At 45.5% G+C, this 22,416-nt stretch overlaps 1 protein-coding gene across 1 annotated transcript in view; it reads left to right on the top strand.

The window, feature by feature from the left end:
- plxnd1 (plexin D1) overlaps positions 1 to 22,416 on the top strand; it is a 164,214-nt gene that overhangs the window by 107,883 nt on the left and 33,915 nt on the right. Inside the window, exons 20-22 of the mRNA XM_063067742.1 lie at positions 58 to 172; positions 1,532 to 1,639; positions 12,388 to 12,500. Coding sequence (XP_062923812.1) covers positions 58 to 172; positions 1,532 to 1,639; positions 12,388 to 12,500 — 336 coding nt within the window. The remainder of the gene's footprint in view (positions 1 to 57; positions 173 to 1,531; positions 1,640 to 12,387; positions 12,501 to 22,416) is intronic.

The following is a 22,416-nucleotide window of genomic DNA, read 5'->3' on the forward strand; positions in this document are numbered from 1 at the left end:
TTATTGCTAGTTCCCAGTACCCTATTCTCTACTTGTCCTTTGTACGCTCTAATTTAGATGCAGGTGGGAAACTACAATGTGACAATTGCAATGGTGCAACTGGGAGAGAGTGAGACTTCAGTTGTGATATCGATCGTGGTCTGCCTGTTACTGCTGCTGGCTTGTGGCATCGGTAAGAAGTTCACTCACTCGTCTCGTTTGTTGACATGTCCTCAGTGAAAGTGCCTAGAGGGTGATAATTTCAGCTGGCCATGTTTTGTGCACATCGTAGAACTGATGCTTAGAGATCAATAGACAAGGCTGGAAGCACTCTGCAGGTCCAGATGGGTCTGCAAAGAGAATCTGACATTAAAACTTGGTTCAGCTCACTTACCTCCCACCCTTTCCTTACTTCCAACACTCACCTCCCCTCCCTTCCTCTCTCACTTCTACTTGCCCCTCCTCCATCACTGCCACCTCCTTTCTCACACTGATCTCCTTACTCCCACTCTGCTTTCTCCTTCACTTCCACTTCCCCTCCTCCCTCTATCCCTCCCAGCTTCCCCACTCATTCCCACCTCCCTCTCTGTCTTCACTCCTACCTCCATATTCCTCCTCACCCCTAGCTCCCCTCCTTCCTCATTGCCCCACCCCCCACGTTCATCCAACAACCCTTCCATCCTCACTCTCTTTCCAGAACTGGTTTATAAGCCTCCTCCCTCTCTTTTGTTTCTTCCTCCCTCCTGGAAATAATCCTGGGTTTTGGGTGAAGGCACCTGTCCGTGACTGGTAGAGAGCCCATGGGAATGGTCCTTCTGCAACTGTACAAGGCCCTGGTGAGACCACACCTGGAGTACTGTGTGCAGTTTTGGTCTCCAAATTTGAGGAAGGACATTCTTGCTATTGAGGGAGTGCAGCGTAGGTTCACAAGGTTAATTCCTGGGATGACGGGACTGTCATATGTCGAAAGATTGGAGCGACTGGGCTTGTATACTCTGGAATTTAGAAGGCTGAGAGGGGATCTTATTGAAACATATAAGATTATTAAGGGATTGGACACGCTGGAGGCAGGAAGCTTGTTCCCGCTGATGGGTGAATCCAGAACCAGAGGCCCCAGTTTAAGAATTAGGGGTAGGTCATTTAGAATGGAGTTGAGGAAAAACTTTTTCACCCAGAGAGTGGTGGATATATGGAATGCTCTGCCCCAGAAGGCTATGGAGGCCAAGTCTCTGGATGCTTTTAAGAAAGAGATGGATAGAGGTCTTAAAGATAGCGGAATCAAAGGTTATGGGGATAAGGCAGGAACTGGATACTGATTGTGGGTGATCAGCATGATCACAGTGAATGGCGGTGCTGGCTCGAAGGGCCGAATGGCCTACTCCTGCACCTATTGTCTATTGGTTCAGTCTACTCACCTCCACCTTAAACTGTCCCTGTTTGTGGAGAACTTTTAGGGCTGTGGGGAGGGGAGAGGGAGTGATCCCAGCCAGACTGCACAGGGCCTGTGGGCTGAATGGCTTCCTCTCTTCTGTAACCATTCTGTGTTTTCTAGCTTTGGTCGTTTTCTGCACAAAGAGTCGACGAGCAGAACGATATTGGCAGAAGACCCTGATTCAGATGGAGGAGATGGAGGCTCAGATCAGGGAGGAGATTCGGAAAGGTATGGGACTTAGCTGTGGCCACAGCATTTCCTGGGAACAGTAAACTGTGATGTGTACCCATTCTAGATGGCATGTTAGTTTGGCACAGCAAAAAAACAGCAATCTTCAACCAGAATGTTATACTCAGCAGGCATTTTATCACTTCAGATGTTCAACAGAACTCTGTAAGCTAAAACATAATTTCCAATTTCATTGTGTATGATAATAGGCAGAAGCAAAATAGGATACTGCCCGGTGTGGTAATCTGCCTTAAATATCTTTTTAATTCGACTGTTCAACTGAAGTTGTAGGTTTATTGGCTAGTGTAGATTACCCTTGGTATATGAGGATGCCTTTGGGTTCAGGGAAGGGTTTGTGGTCGTATGTGATGACAAATAAGTTACAGGGATATAAGTGGAGAAATAAGATTGAGGGGACTGCTTTGAGAGCCAGTTTGGACTTAGTGGGCCAAGTGGCCCCTTTCTATGCTATAAAAATAATTTAAGAACTATGAAAGTATCTCTAGATTCTTTTGGAAAGCAAGTCTCCGCCAGACTGCAGTGAAGATTGGACACCTGTTAGGGCTGAGGTGTGGCATTGCAGTGAAGAAAATTGAGAAGCAGTTAGGCTAATGGCACAGCCTTGCCTGGCTCCAGTCTCACATGGGAATGGTGTCTGTGGTGGACCCATTGGTTGGACTTATTAGATGGCATTTTTAGAATGGACACATTTCAGAGGATGTTCCATAATTTCTCTTAGTTGATGGATTCAGAAGTTCTTCTGACATTGAAAGAGGCAGTGTCCGGTGGCTGGTGTTGCTCCCTACATGTATCTCAGAGTAGATGCACAGCGAAGGCCACATCCATGAGGTGGACGAAATGCACAGCGCAGTTGGGGAAGTTGGTCTTTGGTCCCTTTTTGGAGGCTTATGAGAAGGGTCTTGCCAATAAGATGCAGTGTGACAGACTACAGGGAGGACCCCTTGCCTCCCTTTAGTTATCACCATTAGATGCCTCCTATCATGAATGCAGCCATCTTTAGGGCATCTTTGAGATGGTCCAGCGTGTTTCCTCCTTTCAAGGCATGGCAAACATGGTCATTCATTTGTGTCTGGCAGATATCTGTACTTCAGCCAGAACTTGGGTCTGCCCTGGAGCCCTGTGTGATCAGCTATGCATGGCTACTTCCTTTTAAAGGTTTGAAAGGTACATTTAATGTCAGAGAAATGCATACAATATGCATCCTGAAATTCTTCTTCTTCTCAACTATCCACAAAAACAGAGGAGTGCCCCAAAGAATGAATGACAGTTAAATGTTACAACCCCAAAGCTCCCCTACCCACGCATAAACAGCAGCAAAGCAACGATCCCCCTTCCCCACCAGCAAAAAAAGCATTGGCGCCCCCACCAAGCAGTCAAGTGTGCAGCAAAGCATCAATAAAGACACAGACTTGCAGTACCCCAAAGGCTATTCGTTCACCCAGTAATTCGACATACCACAGGCTCTCTCTCTCCCTAATAAGGGAAAAAGTAATGTCACTGTTTCACAGCGAGAAGGGAGACATAACAAACAACTCGCTGATTTACGATGTTAAAAGTCTGTTGAATCACTTATTCTGTGCCCAAAGATCTTGGGTCTCTGGGCACACAGCCAGCAGCCAACTCGCTGCTTATGATCTTCTGTCTCCCATGACACACCAGACGGCGGCACTGACCTCGATTCCACCCGCCTCCAGAGCCGCAAAATCCCAGAACCCTGAAGGCGCGCCAGTCTTGTAGGCCGCGTCCTTGGTAAGTCAAATAGCAGCCAGTCATGAGACCCTGAGAGTGAGTCCCATTCCTGCAAAGAACCGAAGTCAGCATGTAACTCCAGGTCAGGGTCTTCAAAAGAACCCCGAAAGGGAAAAATAGAGATATTAAAGATAGAAGTAGAACTGTTTCTGAAGATGCAAGCAAAGGAGTTGCCATTAGGTGCCATCGTCCTCCTAAGCTCCACCCTCACTTTAGTCAAAGACTGAGACTGCGTGTCTCATTTCAGAGTCACTGACTAGCTGTCTGCCCTTCTAAGTTTGTTTCTAATGTTTTTTTTAAAGGAGAACTGTTACGTTCTTCTTAGCAGGATGGGTGATTGGGTGAGGGAAAACAATAACAGTATGCAGAACAGTGTTGCATTAATGAGAAAGTGCAGTGCAGGCAGATGATAGGGTGTAAAGCCATAACAAGGTCAGGAGAAACACACACAAAGTGCTGGAGGAACTCAGCAAGCCAGGCAGCATCTATGGAAAAAAGTACAGTCGATGTTTCGGGCTGTACTTTTTTCCATAGATGCTGCCTGGCCTGCTGAGTTCTTCCAGCATTTTGTGTGTGTTGCTCAGATTTCCAGCATCTGCAGATTTTCTCTTGTTTGTGACAAGGTCAGGAGTCTACTGAGGGACCATTCAAGACTTTTATAACAGCAGGAAAGAAGCCATCCTTGAACCGGATGGTACAAACTTTCAGGCTTTTGTATCTTCTGCCTGATTGGAAAGGGAGAAGAGAGAATGTCTAAGAGTGTGTGGCGTCCTTGATTATGCTGGCTGCTTTACTTGAGGCATTGTGAGAAGTGTAGATAGAGTCCATGGAGGGGAGGTTGGTTTCTGTGATGTGCTGAGCTATGTCCACAACTCTTGGCAATTTCATGCAGTAGTGGGCAATGGGATTAACATTTCAAGCTGTGATGTATCTGGAGAGGATGCTTTCAGTGGTTCATATAATTAAAAGCTGATGTGGAGGAACAACGACATGCCAAATTTCTTTAGCCTTCTGAGGAAATAAAGGTGTTTGTGAGCTTTCTTGGCCATAGTGTCTACATGTTTTGACCGTAGAAGCTATGACGTAGAACCACATGACATAGTACAGGCCCTTTGTCCCATGATGTTTGCCGGCCTTTTAACTCTGAGATCAATCTAACCCTTCCTTCCCACATAGCCCTCCATTTTTCTATCATCCTATGAGTGCCTTTCTAAGAATATCTTGAATGTTCCTAATATATATGGCTCTACCACCACCCCTGGCAGTGCATTCTATACATCCACCACTCTGCATTTAAAAAAAATTCCCCTGTTCTCTCCTGCAATTACCTTAAAATAAATCCCTTTTGTATGAGCCACTGGCTGTTTACTATATCTATGCCTCTTATCTTGTGCACCTCTATCAAGTCACACCTTATTCCCCTTTTCTCCAAAGAGAAAAGCCCTAGCTCACTCAATCTAACCGCATTAGACGTGTTCTCTAATCCAGGCAGCATCCTGGTAAGTCTCCCTGCACCCCCTCTAGAGCTTCATTTAACTTCCTATACAGCGTGAGAAGGGTTGGGAATTTCTTCCTCAGTCAGTGGGGAGTTAACAAAAGGCAGCATATACCACGCCTCCATTTCCTCATCCTCTGATTCAGTATCCCATTCAGGGGTAGGGGTAGGTCTAATCTCTCCAGCTGCTGGTCCTTTAGTCACCCCACGTCGCCGCAGAGTCCACTTACTAGGTGTAGTCTCCAGGTCGGGCTCTGGGTCAACAGAGGCAGAAGGTGGTTCCAGTGGAGAATCTTGACAGGCCCATTCCCATCCTCTCGTTTCACCCAGAAAACTGGTACATTTGGCATCTGATTCTCCACTTGGCCAATCTGTACTTCCCAGGTAGCCTCAAATTCCTTATGAGGATTCTGTTTCCTGGCATGATTGGGAGAACCTAACCTTTTGATCATACCTCCTCTTATTTCCTTGATTCTGCTTGGCAGCCGCGACCTTGATTAATTCACAAGCCTTTTGCCGCTCCCTTCTCATGTCAGACACATACTTCAGATAAGTCTTCGGTGGTAGGTCTTCCTTGTCAGTCCCAAAACAAAGGTTGGTGGGCAACCTTGCCTCACGCCCAAACATCAGATAACATGGCGAGTACCTTGGTAGCTTCATTTCGTGTACAGTTGTAGCAGTGGACCAGATGTCCAGTATGTTGACTCCACTTGTTCTTCTTGCTGATTTCCAAGGTTCCCAGCATGTTTAGCAAGGTCCGATTAAACCTCTCGGGCTGGGGATCACCCTGTGGGTGATAAGGTGTGGTCCTTGCCTTCTCGACTCCAAGCATGCTCAGTTACTCATGTATGGGCCTACTCTCGAAATCCCGTCCCTGATCACTATGTATCTGTCTGGGAAGGCCATAATAAATGAAATACTTCTCCCATAACACTTTGGCCACCATGGACACCCTCTGATCCTTGGTAGGGAAAGCTTGTGCATATCAGTTATAGTGATCCATGATGAGTAAGACATTTGCCATGTTGCTGGCATCTGGCTCTATTAACAGGAAATCCATACACACCAGGTCAAGCGGCCCTGCACTCTGCAAGTGGGGCAATGGAGCACCCTCGTAGGCAGCGTCTTCTTTCGTATGCATCGAATGCATGACTGGGAGTATTCTTCAACCTTCAACTTCATTCGGGGCCAGTAAAACCGGTCTCTGAGCTAGGTCTTGTCAAACCCCAAATGGCTGGAATCATCATGAAGTGACTTCAACACAATCTTCCAATACTTCTGAGGCAGAACCAGCTGGGGATGCCGAGGCCGGTCTGGAGGCGATGTGACCTGGTTTAGGATCTGGTTCCTCAACTCCAATCTGGGCCATTCAGTAATGGAGGCACCGCAGCATGTTTCATCTTCTCCGCTTGGGCCGTGTCTCCCTTTTCGTCTGCTGACCAAATGGTACCGATGCCTGGGTCATTCCGCTGAGCAGCTGCCACTTCCCCAGAACTCAATTCCAGTTTGTCCTCCGAGCAGTCACGTTACAGTAAGCTTCTAGACTGGTGCCATCAGAAGCTCCCAATTGATCTACCACTCGATCCTGCCCTTGCCTTCTGTCTGTCCTCACCATGATGGAAGACTGGAACATGACTTTCCTTCCCGAGGCAGGAATGCTTTCCTACCGATTGCCTGTGGCATCCAATTTCGCTGAGGTCAGGATATAAGTTAGGGGTTTGTTGTCCATCCTCACCTCAAACTTGGCACCATAGAGGTAGTCACTCAACTTATCTACCATAGCCTATTTCAGTGCCAGAAAGTCCAACTTGTGCGTGGAACAGTTTTTCTCAGAGGGCAACGTACTCTGGCTGACAAACACAACAGGTCTGATACAGGACACCCCCTAAGCCCTCCCTGCTGGTATCTGTATGCAGTACATACAGCAATCAGAAGTCTGCAAAAGCCAGCACAGGTGCCTGTGTCAGCAGCTCCTTCAGCAGCTGAAAGGCCTCTTCAAATTTTGCATCCCACCTCACTCCAAAAGGCTCCGAAGGGCTAGGATACTCTTTACCCTCCTCTCCTTTTGTCCTCCCTCTCTTCCCCAGAGAAGGTATCCACACAGATGCTGATTTAAAGGGTGGCTCACTTTCACATACCCCTTCATGAACCTCCGATAGTATCTACAGAACCCAAGGAATGAGCGCAAAGTGCTTACAGTTAGGGACCTTGGCCATGTGGTAACCACCTCTATCTTAGACGGATCTGTAGCTACTCCAATTCGTGAGACAATGTGCCCAACATAGCTGACAGACATCTTGCAGAACTGGCACTTGTCCAGGAAGGTTTTAATCCTTTGGCTTTCAGGTGGCCCAGCACCTTCAGTAGTCTCGCTTCATGTTTTTCCAAGGTGGAACCAAACACCACTTGCCCTCAGGGATTCCAGGAAACTTTGGGTTTCCCATCAATCTCACTATTTCCCCAGGTTGTAACGCAATTGACTGACTGGGTGAACCACACAGTCCCTCGTCTGAACTCGTTATCCAGCCCAATGCAGCTATGCACTTCCTCAAAAGCAGCTCGAAACACCGGGTGAATGGATAATGTTCTCAGGAAGCTCTCTCCAGCTTTCTCCTTGCAGGCTCCATGAGCCTCCTCACAATAGGGGTGTTGGTCGCCACAAGAATTGAAAGCCCGTCCTTCTCAAAGGGGTCCAGACAAACCAGAGCTAATGTATCAAGGACATCAGCCACTCCCACATCAGCCTCCGAGAACTCCAGCTTCACTAACAAATAACCTTCATACAGATAATCACCTGCACTAAGACCCCAAATCTCTAGTGCACTGAGTGGTGTCAATGGTAAATGCATCAAATACCGGTTTAAAATGAACGGTACAGCAAAGTGACCTGCGACCCTGTGTCGAGTATGTCTCTAGCATAAATACCCTCTATCTGTAGCGATACACTGGAGCTTGGCCCTACTAAGTCTTCGGGAATAAGGTTTTTTGTTTTCGAGTGTTTCTTGATATGTTGTTGGGAACGTGTTCCTTCCGAGACACCAGGCCATTCCCTCACTGGGTCTCCTTTAAGTTTCCCGACATCTGTCTCTGTTTAGGTACCCAGAGGCTCACTCTCCGAGGGGTACTCCATTGTTCACACTCCCGCCTGAAGTGTCCCTCTTCACCACAGTTATCACAGACAATTCCGGCCGCTCCCCTTCTCGCGGGACCCCAGCCACTAGCAGCCCTCTGTGTAGACCGCCTCCCTATCAGTTCCATCATATGGGGGAGCCACGCCCATAGAAACCATAGAAAAACTACAGCTCAGAAACAGGCCTTTTGGCCCTTCTTGGCTGTGCCGAACCATTTTCTGCCTAGTCCCACTGACCTGCACATGGACCATATCCCTCTATACACCTCCCATCCAGGTATCTATCCAATTTATTCTTAAATGTTAAAAAAGAACCCGCATTTACCACCTCGTCTGGCAGCTCATTCCATACTCCCACCACTCTCTGTGTGAAGAGGCCCCCCCTAATGTTCCCTTTAAACTTTTCCCCCCTCACCCTTAACCCATGTCCTCTGGTTTTTTTCTCCCCTTGCCTCAGTGGAAAAAGCCTGCTTGCATTCACTCTATCTATACCCATCATAATTTTATATACCTCTATCAAATCTCCCCTCATTCTTCTACGCTCCAGGGAATAAAGTCCTAACCTATTCAACCTTTCTCTGTAACTGAGTTTCTCAAGTCCCGGCAACATCCTTGTAAACCTTCTCTGCACTCTTTCAACCTTATTTATATCCTTCCTGTAATTTGGTTGACCAAAACTGACACAATACTCCAGATTCGGCCTCACCAATACCTTATACAACCTCATCATAACATTCAAGCTCTTATACTCAGTACTTTGATTAATAAAGGCCAATGTACCAAAAGCTCTCTTTACGACCCTATCTACCTGTGATGCCACTTTTAGGGAATTTTGTATCTGTATTCCCAGATCCCTCTGTTCTACTGCACTCCTCAGTGCCTTACCATTAACCCTGTATGTTCTACCTTGGTTTGTCCTTCCAACGTGCAATACCACACACTTGTCTGTATTAAACTCCATCTGCCATTTTTCAGCCCATTTTTCCAGCTGGTCCAAGTCCCTCTGCAGGCTTTGAAAACCTTCCTCACTGTCTACTACACCTCCAATCTTTGTATCATCAGCAAATTTGCTGATCCAATTTACCACATTATCATCCAGATCATTGATATAGATGACAAATTACAATGGACCCAGCACGGATCCCTGTGGCACACCACTAGTCACAGGCCTCCACTCGGAGAAGCAATTCTCTACTACCACTCTTTGGCTTCATCCATTGAGCCAATGTCTAATCTAATTTACCACCTCTCCATGTATACCTAGCGACTGAATTTTCCTAACTAAGCTCCCATGTGGGACCTTGTCAAAGGCCTTACTGAAGTCCATGTAGACAATATCCACTGCCTTCCCTTCATCCACTTTCCTGGTAACCTCCTCGAAAAACTCCAATAGATTGGTCAAACATGACCTACCACGCACAAAGCCATGTTGACTCTCCCTAATAAGTCCCTGTCTATCCAAATGCTTGTAGATTCTGTCTCTTAGTACTCCCTCCAATAACTTACCTACTACTGACGTTAAACTCACCGGCCTATAATTTCCCGGATTACTTTTCGATCCTTTTTTAAACAATGGAACAACATGAGTCACTCTCCAATCCTCCGACACCTCACCTGTAGACAGTGACATTTTAAATATTTCTGCCAGGGCCCCTGCAATTTCAACACTAGTCTCCTTCAAGGTCTGAGGGAACACCCTGTCAGGTCCTGGGGATTTAACCACTTTAATTTTCCTCAAGACAGCAAGCACCTCCTCCTTTTCGATCTGTACAGTTTCCATGATCCCACTACTTGTTTCCCTTAATTCCATAGACTTCATGCCAATTCCCTTAGTAAATACAGACACAAAAAACCTATTTAAGATCTCCCCCATTTCCTTTGGTTCCGCACATAGCCGACCACTCTGATCTTCAAGAGGACCAATTTTATCCCTTACAATCCTTTTGCTCTTAATATACCTGTAAAAGCTCTTTGGATTATCCTTCACTTTGACTGCCAAGGCAACCTCATGTCTTCTTTTAGCCCTCCTGATTTCTTTCTTAAGTTTTTTTTTGCACTTCTTATACTCCTCAAGCACCTTATTTACTCCCTGTTTCACAAGCTGATAACAAGTGTACCATCCGGGTTCTAACCCGTCCACAAAATCTCATATCTATTCCTCTAATGTCTACTGCAGTCCTCTTCTTCCCCCTTCCCTTCTGAGCTCAGCGCCAGACTCACTGCCTGAGACTCAGTCACTGTGGCTCCGTCTGGTACGTCGTCCCTCTTAATAGTATCCAGTATACTGAAGCAAACTATTTATTAAGGACACCCCACCTTCTCTAAGTGTTTCCTCATTTATTCCCAATTGGTCCTACCCTCACTCTAGTCATCTTCCTGTTCTTCACATATGTGTCGAATGCCTTTGGATTTTTTCTTTATCCTACTCGCCGAGGTTTTTCTCATGCCCAGGACTCACCAGTAATGATGAACAGGGACTCTGGATGAGGACCCAAAGTCCAGTCCCTGAGCTCCAGATGGGTCTCATGATTTAGGTACCTAGGGGGTCACCAGCCCTTGTTCCTCCTCCCCACGTGGAACTCCGATCCCACAAAACACTGATGGCTCCTGCCCTCATCTTTCCTGGTCTCTGGGTCCAACTTCTGACCACATCCATATAACTAACCTTCAAAAGTGAAATGAAGGCTTAGGTTCTAATCTGCCCTGTAATTTCCCCACATCCCAGTCCCTAAACTCTAATCTGGCCCCTAACTCCTCTCTCTGCCCCAAAACAATCTCTATGAACCTGAAAAATAAAGCTGAAAAAACAACTAAGTCTGTGCCTCAACCTCAACGGAGACCGCAGTTCAGTGTTGTCTTGAAAAAGACAGATCGGTTGACCTTTCCAGAAAGAGGCTGAGGCTTCATGTGCTTCGTCCATCTAAATCTATTGATGTAATCCTCACAATTGCCTTCAGGAAAAGCATATTCGAAGATAAGCCTGGAGCTTGCTAGAAAGCTTCTGATGTATCAAGCTGAAGAATTCCCTGTCATCCCAGAATGGTCTCGAGACCTCAAATCTGTACAGCAAGCACTGGATGGATGTGACCGAGGGTGTTTCTGCAAAATCCCCAAATCCACTGTGGGTTAAGTAAACCAATGTCAGCACTCTCGTTTAGGCTGACATCCCTAGCACTGAGGTCCCAGTTATGCAGGCCATGTTGTTCACACGTCTAACACCAGATTCCAGAAACAAACATTCTGTTCCAAGCACTGTCACTGGAAGAGATGGCCGTTTAGAAAGAGGAAAAGATTAAAAAATGTGATCAAAGCCCTCTTTAGTAAAGAAGCAACATTGCCACTGATTCCTGGGACCTTGAAATGGAACATTTGGGAACTTGGATTTTTTCATCAGGGAGCTGATGAAGGTCATTTAAGTGGTGGTAGGAGTGCACAACCTGCCAAGCTACCCATGTGCATGTCCCATCTGGGCCTCCAGTCCCATCAGTGGTATAACCTGTGGGCTCTACATGGGCCTCAGTACAGAAGGACTAACAAAGAAAACAGGTAAAATACATGTGATGTCACTCAGTGGCTCTGGTCAGAAGCTTATGGGTTGATCCAGGCTTCACTCTAGTACAATACTGAGGAAATGTCACTTTGTCAGAACTGCAACCTTTTGAATGAAGTGTTAAACTAAGTCTCCTCCTAATATGTCATACGGGTAGACAATGATCATGTAGCTTTTTCAAAAAATTAATTATTTTGGGGATCTGGATATCACTTGCATCGCCAGCACTTATTGCCCATCCTGCCCATGCACTATTCTGGCATCAGTCCTAATTTATGCCGTGCAGGTGGTGGGAAGTACCACAGAACCCAGCCTCTGAAATAAAAAGAAGACGAAACGATAGAATACTCAGCTGGTCAAACAGCATTAATGGAAGGAGAAATTGAGTTAACATTTCAGGTTAAAGGCCCTCATCAGAACTGGGAAAAGACAGGATACATTAGTTTTAGGTTGCAGAGAAGATTGTGCAGGCATGTACAAACTGAGGTCATCTGGTTGATAGATGAAGGAGAGATGAGAGAGAGAAAACAAAGGCAAAGGGGCACATAAAAGTTGTGAAATGTACTGTAGAAAATGGTCAGCATGGCTTTCTGTGACACTTGAAGTGAACAACATTTAAATGGTACAATTTCACTTGTCCATGGGTGCATTCAATTATGGAATTAGCTGCTGCAGTTCTGAGACTGCAACAGGGAAACACTAACCTTTAGGTGTCCTGAAGCTGTCAAGAGCGCAACATAGATGCAAGTTCATCTGTTCATTGAAAGACAGGTACTGACCCTTTGCCTTCTCTTTTTGTGCAGGTTTTGCTGAGTTGCAGACTGATATGACTGATCTCACCAAAGAATTAAACCGCAGCCAGGGTATTCCCTTTCTTGAGTATAAGTACTTCGTCATTCGCACCTTCTTCCCAAAAGTGAGTCCATTTATTCATAGAAATGTAGAAAACCTACAGCACAATACAGGCCCTTCGGCCCACAATGCTGTGCCGAACATGTACTTACTTCAGAAATTACCTCGGGTTACCCATAGCCCTCTATTTTTCAAAGCTCTATGTACCTATCCAGGTGTCTCTTAAATGACCCTATTGTATCCGCCTCCACCACCGTTGCCGGCAGCCCATCCATGCACTCACCACTCTCGGCATAAAAAAAAACAACTTACCCCGACATCTCCTCTGTACCTACTTCCAAGCACCTTAAAACTGTGCCCTCTGATGTTAACCATTTCAGCCCTGGGAAAAAGCCTCTGACTATCCACATGATCAGTGCATCTCACCATCTTAAACACCTCTATCAGGTCACCTCCCGTCCTCCGCCACTCTAAGGAGAAAAGGCCGAGTTCACTCAACCTATTCTCTTAAGGCATGCTCCCCAATCCAGGCAACATCCTTGTAAATCTCTGCACCCTTTCTATAGTTTCCACATCCTTCTGGTAGAGAGGTGACCAGAATTGAGCACAGTACTCCAAGTGGGGTCTGACCAGCATCCTACATAGCTGCAATATTACCTGTCGACTGTGAAACTCAATCCCATGGTTGATGAAGGCCAATGCACCGTATGCCGCCTTAACCAGAGAGTCAACCTGTGCAGCAGCTTTGAGTGTCCTGTGGACTTGGACCCCAAGATCCCTCTGATCCTCCACACTGCTAAGAGTCTTACCATTAATACTATATTTTGCCATCATATTTGACCTACCAAAATGAACCACCTCACACTTATCGAGGTTAAACTCCATCTGCCACTTCTCAGCCCAGTTTTGCATCCTATCAATATCCTGCTGTAACCTCTGACAGCCCTCCACACTATCCACAGCACCCCAGCCTTTGTGTCATCAGCAGATTTACTAACCCATCCCTCCACTTTCTCATCCAGGTCATTTATAAAAATCACGAAGTGAAGGGGACCCAGAACAGATCCCTGAGGCACACCACTGGTCACCGACCTCCATGCAGAATATGACCCGTCTACAACCACTTTTGTGGGCAAGCCAATTCTGGATCCACAAAGCAAGATCCCTTTGGATCCCATGCTTCCTTACTTTCTCAATAAGCCTTGCATGGGGTACCTTATCAAATGCCTTGCTAAAATCCAAATACACTACATCTACTGCTCTACGTTCATCAATGTGTTTAGTCACATCCTTAAAAAATTCAATCAGGCTCATAAGGCACGACCTGCCTTTGACAAAGCCATGCTGCCTATTCCTAATCATATTATGCCTCTCCAAATATTCATAAATCCTGCCTCTCAGGATCTTTCCACCAAGTTACCAATCACTGAAGTAAGATTCACTGGCCTATAATTTCCTGGGCTATCTCTACTCCCTTTGTGTGGCACGTGGCCAAGTGGTTAAGGCATTGAACTAGCAACCTGAAGGTCGTGAGTTCGAGCCCCAGCCGAGGGAACGTGTTGTGTCCCTGAGCAAGGCACTTAATCACACGTTGCTCTGCGACGACATTGGTGACAAGCTGTATGGGTCCTAATGCCCTTCCCTTGGACAACATTGGTGTTGTGGAGAGGGAAGACCTGCAGCATGGGCAACTGCTGGTCTTCCATACAACCTTGCCCAGGCCTGCGTCCTGGAGAGTGAACTTTCCAGGTGCAGATCCATGGTCTCGCAAGACTTAACAGATGCTTTTATTTATTCTACTCCCTTTCTTGATTAAGGGAACAACCTCTCCCATCCTCACTGATGATGCAAAGATCTTTGCCAGAGGCTCAGCAATCTCCTTCCTCCTCTCCCACAGTATCCTGGAGACTTATCCAGCTTGATGCTTTCCAAAAGCTCCAGTACATCCTCTTTCTTAATATCTGTATGCTCAAGCTTTAAACTCCGCTGTAAGTCATCCCTACAATTGCCAAGATCCTTTTCAGTCTTGAATATTGAAGCAAAGTATTCATTAAGTACCTTTGCTATCTCCTCCGGTTCCATACACACTTTTCCACTGTCACACTTTGGTCCTATTCTTTCATGTCTTATCCTCTTGCTCTTCACATACTTATAGAATGCTTTGGGGTTTTCTTTAATTCTGCTTGCCAAGGCCTTCTCGTGACCCCTTCTGGCTCTCCCTAATTTCATTCTTAAACTCCTTCCTGCTCGCCTTATAATCTTCTAAATTTCTATCATTACCTCGTTTTTTGAACCTTTCGTAAGCTTTTCTTCTTGACTAGATTTTCAATAGCCTTTGTACACCACGGTTCCTGTACCCTACCATCCTTTCCCTGTCTCATTGGAACGTACCTGTGCAGAACGCCACACAAATATCCCCTGAACATTTGCCATATTTTTGCCGTACATTTCCCGAAGAACATCTGTTCCCAATGTATGCTTCCAAGTTCCTGCCTGATAGCTTCATATTTCCCCTTACTCCAGTTAAGCACTTCCCTAACTTGTCTGTTCCTATCCCTCTCCAATGCTATGGTAAAGGAGATAGAATTTTGATCACTATCTCCAAAATGCTCTCCCACTGAGAGACCTGATACCTGACCAGGTTCATTTCCCAATACCAGATCAAGTACAGCTTCTCCTCTTGTAGGCTTATCTACATATTGTATCAGGAAACCTTCCTGAACACACCTAACAAACTCCACCCCATCTAAACCCCTTGCTGTAGGGAGATGCCAGTCAATATTTGGGAAATTAAAATCTCCCACCACAACAACCCTGTTACTTTTGCACCTTTCCAGAATCTGTCTCCCTATCTGCTCCTTGATGTCCCCATTACTATTGGGTGGTCTACAAACGTTTGTACAAAAAACACCCAGTAGAGTTATTGACCCCTTCCTGTTTCTAACTTCCACCCACAGAGACTCCGTAGACAATCCCTCCGTGACTTCCTACTTTTCTGCAGCCGTGACACTATCTCTGATCAACAGTGCCACGCCCCCACCTCTTTTGCCTCCCTCCCTGTCCTTTCTGAAATATGTAAAGCCTGGCACTCTGAGTAACCATTCCAGCCCCTGAAACATCCAAGTCTCTGTAATGGCCACAACATCGTAGCTCTAAGTACTGATCCACACTCTAAGCTCATCTGCTTTGTTCATGATGCTTCTTGCATTAAAATAGAATCATCTCAAACCATCGGTCTAAGCGTATCCCTTCTCTATCACCTGCTTATCTTCCCTCTCGCACTGTATCTAAGCTTTCTCTATTTGTGAGCCAACCGCCACTTCCTCCGTCTCTTCAGTTCGCTTCCCACCCCCCCAGCGATTCTAGTTTAAACTCTCCCCAATAGCCTTAGCAAACCTCCCCACCTGGATATTGGTCCCCCTTGGATTCAAGTGCAACCTGTCCTTTTTGTAGAGGTTACGCCTGTCCCAGATGATGTCCCAATGATCTAGAAATCTGAATCCCTGCCCCCGCTGCAATCCCTCAGCCACATATTTATCCTCTACCTCACTCTTCCTATCCTCACTGTCGCGTGGCACAGGTAGTAATCACAAGATTACTACCTTTGAGGTCCTGCTTCTCAACTTCCTTTCTCACTTCCTGCAGTCTGTTTTCAGGACTTCCTCCCTTTTCCTACCTATGTTGTTAGTACCAATATGTACCACGACCTCTGGCTGTTCACCTTCCCACTTCAGGATATCGTGGACGCTATCAGAAACATCCCGGACCCTGGCACCTGGGAGGCAAACTACCATCTGTGCTTCTTTCCTGCATCCACAGAATCGCCTGTCTGACCCTGTAACTATAGAGTCCCCTATCACTGCTGCCATCCTCTTCCTTTCCCTACCCTTCTGAGCCACAGGGCCAGACTTGTGCTAGAGGCACGGCCACTGTTGCTTCCCCCAGGTAGGCCACCCCCCCCAACAGAACTCAAACAGGAGTACTTATTGTTTAGCGGGACAGCCACAGGGGTACTCTGTAGTATCAGACTCTTGCCCTTCCCTCTCCTGACTGTTACCCACTTATCTGTCCCCCAAGGCCCCGGTGTGACTACTTACCTATAGCCCTTCTCTGTCACCTTCTCACTTTCCCTGACTAGATGAAGGTCATTGAGCTGCATCTGTAGTTCCCTAACGAGGTCCCTAAGGAGCTGATGCTCGGAACACCTGGCACATATGTTGTCGTCCGGGAGGCTGGGAGTCTCCTGGACTTCCCACACCTGACACCCTGTACAGAACATCAGCCTCACAGACATACTTCCTGTTTCGTCCACTTTCTCCAGTTAGATTCATCTTGGGTCCTTCTGCACTCAGCTCCATACCCAACTTTTAACCCATGAACTTCTCCCCTTTGATTTTTCAAAGGTAAATTTCAACTGATGTGAAGGGCTGGAGTTTCAGATTTGGGTGTTCGTATTGTGCATGGCCCTATTCAGCTTGCCATTTACAGGTGAAATCCAATTTCTAGGACTTTCTCTCACTCTCTTCTCCTGCCCCTACCATCCAGTTTTAGGCTCTTTATTTAAGAAAGGATGTACTGACATTGCAGAGGGTTCAGAGGAGGTTAATGAAAATGATTCCGGGAATGAAAGGTCCTGTACTCATGGGAATTTAGAAGAATAAGGGGGGATGTCATTGAAATCTATCAAATGTTGAAAAGCCTATATAGAGTGGACGTGAAAAGAATGTTTCCTTTGGCGGGGAAGACCAAGACCAAAGAACGCAACCTCAATATAGAGGGATGCCCATTTAGAACAGAGATGATGAAGGATTTCTTTAGCCAGAGGGTGGATTTCACTGCCACAAGAGTCTATGGAGGCCAGGTCACTGGATGCATTTAAGGTTTGGTTTGATTATTTCTCGATTAGTCAGGGCCTGAAAAGCTATGGGGAGAAGGCAGGAGAATTCTGCTCCTATGTCTTGTGGTCTTATGGTTTTATTTCTCAAATCACCCTTGCTCTCCTCCTATCATTTCCCCTTTGTTTTATTATTCCTCTGAATTCCTTTATTCATCCCATATCCCTCCTTCCCATACTTCCTTCCTTCCTTCCTTACTTAATCTCCTTCTTCCTCTACTTTCCCTGGATTCAGAGGCTTTTGCCTCTATTCCCCATCTGTAGGCAAGTCCTCTCCTTCCTTCTGGCTTTCCTTTCCCCATTCTCTTTTCCCAAGATTTATTTCCACTGGGACATGTTGACTTTACATTTAGAATCATAGTCATAAAGTACAGAACCAGGCTTTTCAGCTCAATTGATCCACACCCATCCAAGCTAGTCCCATTTGCCAGTGTTTGACCATTATCTAAACATTTCCACTCACGTACTATCCACCTATGTTTTTTTTTAAGTTGTCGCTGCACCTGACTCAACCAAAGCTGCACCTGGTGACCAAAACTGAACAGAATGCTCCAAGTACAGTCTCACCAACATCCTGTAGAACCGGACCATGACCTCCCAAGATTTATACTCAGTGCCTGAGTTATGAAGGCTAGTGTGCCAAAAGCTTTCTTCGAACATCCTGTCTACCTGTGGTCCCATTTTCAGTGAACCATATAAATGTGCTCCAACTCTCACCAGGGACCTATCATTCACTGTGAAAAGTCCAACTTGGAGTTGATTTTCCAAAATGCACTGCTTTACACTTTATCCAAATTAAACTCCATTTATTGTTCCTTGGCCCACTTACTTAGCTGATCCCCCTGTAATGACCAGCCTACTGCCTATTTTAGTGTCATTTGCAAATTTACTAACCATATCTTGTAGGCTCTTACCTAATTCATTGACAAGTAATAATGGACTCTGCTTACTCCTGAGACACACGACTAATCATGGGCCTCCAGTCTGAAAAACAATCTTCCATCATCATCCTCTGCTTTCTACCATCAAGCTAATTGTGTGCCCAATTAGTCAGCTCTCCATGGAATCTAGCCTTTCAAAAGTGCCTAACATATGGAACCTTATCAAAGGCCTTACTGAAGTCAACATAAACTATCCATTGCCACATCTTGCTGCCCTGTCGTCATCAGCTTCCTTGGTCAACTTATCAAAAAACTCAATTAAGTTTGTAAGAACATAATCTCATGATCTTCCATGACTACACTTAATCAAAACATGTCTTTCCAGATGTACATACATCTTATCACTCAGAATACTCTCCAGTAACTTACACTGGCCTATAGCTCCCAGGATTTTCTTTGCCATTCTTCTTGAATAAAGGTGGGCTGCTGGCATCTTACTGCTAATGATGTTGCAAGTAACTCAGCCAGGGCTCCTGCAAATCTTTCTCTAGCCTCTGGCACCCCACAGTGTTCTTGGACAAATCTGGTCAGGCCCTGGAGATTTGTCCACTTGCATACGTTTTAAGCTATCCAGCATCTCCTCTACTCTAATATACCCTATCCCTGAGACCTTTCCATTAACTTCTAGTTCGAAAGTCTTTGTGTCATCATCTTTGGTAAATAACAGAGGAGAAATAATCATTAATGACCTTGCCCATCTCCTGCAGCTCCACACAAAGGCCTTTGAGGTGCTCTGTTCTCTCTCTAGTTACTCCTTTTCTCTAAATAAACTTATAAAATCCCTTTGGAGTTTCCTTAAACTTCCTTGCCTAAGCCATCTCATTCACTCACTTTGTCCTCCTGACTTCCTTCTTGAATATACTTCTGCATCCAGGAATTCACTTGCTCCCAGCTGCTTTTTTCCTCAATATCCCCATCATCCAGCCTTGCCTTTAACTCTACCAGGAAAATGCAGACCTTCAGCTCTCGCTTTCTCATCTATAAAAGCTTTGTCTTGCTTGTGATCACTTGCCCACAAGCAACCTACTCCAATCAACCTTTGCAAGCTCCTGTCTCATACCATTAAAGCTCACCTAACAGCTAGTTGTGGACCAGTTCTGTCCCTTTCCAAAACTAGTTTAAAGCTAATAGAACTATCGTCCCTGGCCTCAAAATGCTCCCCACTGTCACCTAGATTATTTGTCCTGCTGTGTTACTGAAGAGTAGATTGAGCTTTGCCCCCTTCCTAGTAGAGCCCTCTAAATATTGCCCAAGGGGACTTTCCTGAATGTGCTTAACAAATTCCACCTATCTAAACCGTAAGTGTGGAGTTCCAGTCTATGTTCAGGAGGTTAAAATCTTGAACTACAACAACCCTATTATTCAAAGTTCAAAGTAAATTTATGAAACTCCCCGGTTCTGTTGGCTGTATAAGTCTAGGGAAGACAATCTCCGGCCCCGCCAAAAGTGTGAGATTGTGGTACAAACCCCGAAACCCCCTGTTTGTGTGGATGCTGTGAGATTCGTTACCCTGTTACAAATAAGTACCACAAAATAACAGACAGTACACTGCATATAATTAGATGATTTAGTTTTATAATTCTTAATTTGACTAAAGGGTTAGTAAAGAAAAAGCAAAGAAAAAAGAAAAGGGCGCATGTCTAATGTGCACAAGTTGGAGCTCACAGTTTCCCCTTCGCCAATCCTCCAATGATTCCGGGAATGAGAGGGTTAACATATGAGGAACATTTGTCCAATGTAGGACTGTATTCCTTGGAGTTTAGAAGAATGAGGGGAGACCTCATAGAAACATTTCAAATGTTGAAAGGCATAGACAGAGTAGATGTGGCAAAGTTGTTTCCCCTGATGGGGGAGTCTAGTACGAGAGGGCATGACTTAAAGATTGAAGGGCGCCCATTCAGAACAGAAATGCGAAGAGACTTTTTTAGTCAGAGGGTGGTGAATCTATGGAATTTGTTGCCACGGGCAGCAGTGGATGCCAAGTCATTGGGTGTATTTAAGGCAGAGATTGATAGGTATCTGAGTAGCCAGGGCATCAAAGGTTATGGTGAGAAGGTGGGGGACTGGGACTAAATGGGAGAATGGATCAGCTCATGATAAAATGGTGGAGCAGACTCGATGGGCCGAATGGCCGACTTCTGCTCCTTTGTCTTATGGTCTTATGGTCTTCAATCACCCTGGGCTTCGTCAAATCATGGCCCCACTCTGGGTCGAGTCCGCGTCTTCTCCCTTCATCTCCCGCCGAACAAAAGACCCAGCTCACCCCAGTGTCAGGCATACAACACGGAAAACACGCTCCCTTCGTTGGAAGGCTCACATTCCAAAGCACCTGTTACTTCTAACCATAACCCAAACACTGCTTTTACAGAAACCGTGAAACCTTTCCCTGGGTGTTACATTTATGTTGTATGAATGTCAGCATAAACAATCCTGAGATTCATTTTCTTGTGAGTGTACTCAATAAATCAATAGAATAATTAACAGAATCGATGAAAGACCAGGGCGTTCGTCCAGAGTGCGGAAAACAACAAGACATAAACTGCAAATTCAAAAGCAATAGTAATAAATAAGCAATAAATATCAAGAACATGAGATGAAGGGTCCTTGAAAGTCAGTCCATTGCGGGAATATTTCAATGCTAGAGCAAGTGAAGTTGAGTGAAGTTATCCCCTTTGGTTCAAGAGCCTGATGGTTGAGGGGCAATAACTCTTCCTGGACCTGGTGGTGTGAGTCCTGAGGCTCCTGTACCACCTTCCTGATGGCAGCAGTGAGAAGAGAGCATGATCTAGATGGTGGGGGTCCCTGAAGATGGATGCTGCATTCCTGCGGCAGTGTTTCATGTAGATGTGTTCAATGGTTGGGAGGGCTTAACCCATGATGGTCTGGGCTGTATCCACCACTTTTTGTAGGATTTTCCATTCAAGGATATTGGTGTTTCCATACTAGTCTGTGATGTAGCCAGTCAGTATACTCTCCACTACACATCTATAGAAGTTTAGCAAAGTTTTAGATGTAAACTCCTAAGGGAGTAGAGGCGCTGCCGTGCTTTCTTCATAATTGCACTTGTGTGCTGGGTGCAGGACAGGTCCTCTGAAATAATAATGTAGGAATTTAAAGTTGCTAACCCTCTCCGCCTCTGGATCCTTCAGTGGTTGATTTAAATTCTGAGCTGGTTTTGGCTATTACATAACTAGTTGGTAAATGCCAAAGTGTACCTATGGAGAGCCAAAGTTATCGTAGGCTGGGAGTGTTCTCTGGAGTCAAGCCCAGCACTGCTGAGGAAGAAGAATATGAGGCTTGCGCTGAGCAAACATCTCGGTTACTGGATGAATGGCACAGCTCAGATAATATGAACAAAAAGAGACTATTTGAGAGTTTAAAGAGTCAATCGAATAAACTTGTAGATTTGAATCAGTCTGGTGGCTGATATAGTGAGGTTCCTAAAGGCAGAAAACCCATTAGCCATGTCAGCTAACTACTTGCAAGTACTGAAAGATGCTTTTGGTATTGCTGAAAGTACAACCAAACTTACGGTGAAGTTTAGGGACACATTTCATGAGAAAGGAGAGAAGTTGTCCCCTAACTTTTCAGGTTGGGGAAACTGCTGCATTGTTTGTGCCACAAAAGGGGAATTCAACTATCTGAGAGAAATTGCTTGAGGATGGAGCAAGTTGTGAAGGCACGTTGTCACATGACATGCTTCCTCTGCATATTCGAATGACCAGCAAGCTGTGTCCTCCTCAATCTTTTACCGAGTTAGTCAGAGAAGTTGATAGGAAGGAAACATAGTTGAGAAGCAGGACATTTCCAAAAGCTGAGTAGTGTCTTCAGTGGTAACCTTTGCTACTAAAGTGACCCCTGATGCCACAGAGACAGAGCTTTTGAGGAACGGGGTGAAAAATCTTTGAGCTGAGCTGACTCGATGGATGTTGGAAAATGTTTCAGCTAAACGTGACGCGTCTATTGGGAAACCCAACCTATCTGTAGGACTTACGATGCGGAGGAATGCTACTGAAAAGAGTCTCTCAACTAGAGAGGTGACCTATATTTTCTTTTACAACTGTGGAGAAGATGGACATTACAAGCAAGACTGTGAGAGCCAGGAAAACCTTCCAAAAGTAAATCAGCAGTTAATCAAAGAAGAA

Source organism: Mobula hypostoma, chromosome 15 (genome assembly GCF_963921235.1).
Source record: "Mobula hypostoma chromosome 15, sMobHyp1.1, whole genome shotgun sequence".
In the NCBI taxonomy this organism is placed as follows: Eukaryota; Metazoa; Chordata; class Chondrichthyes; order Myliobatiformes; family Myliobatidae; genus Mobula; species Mobula hypostoma.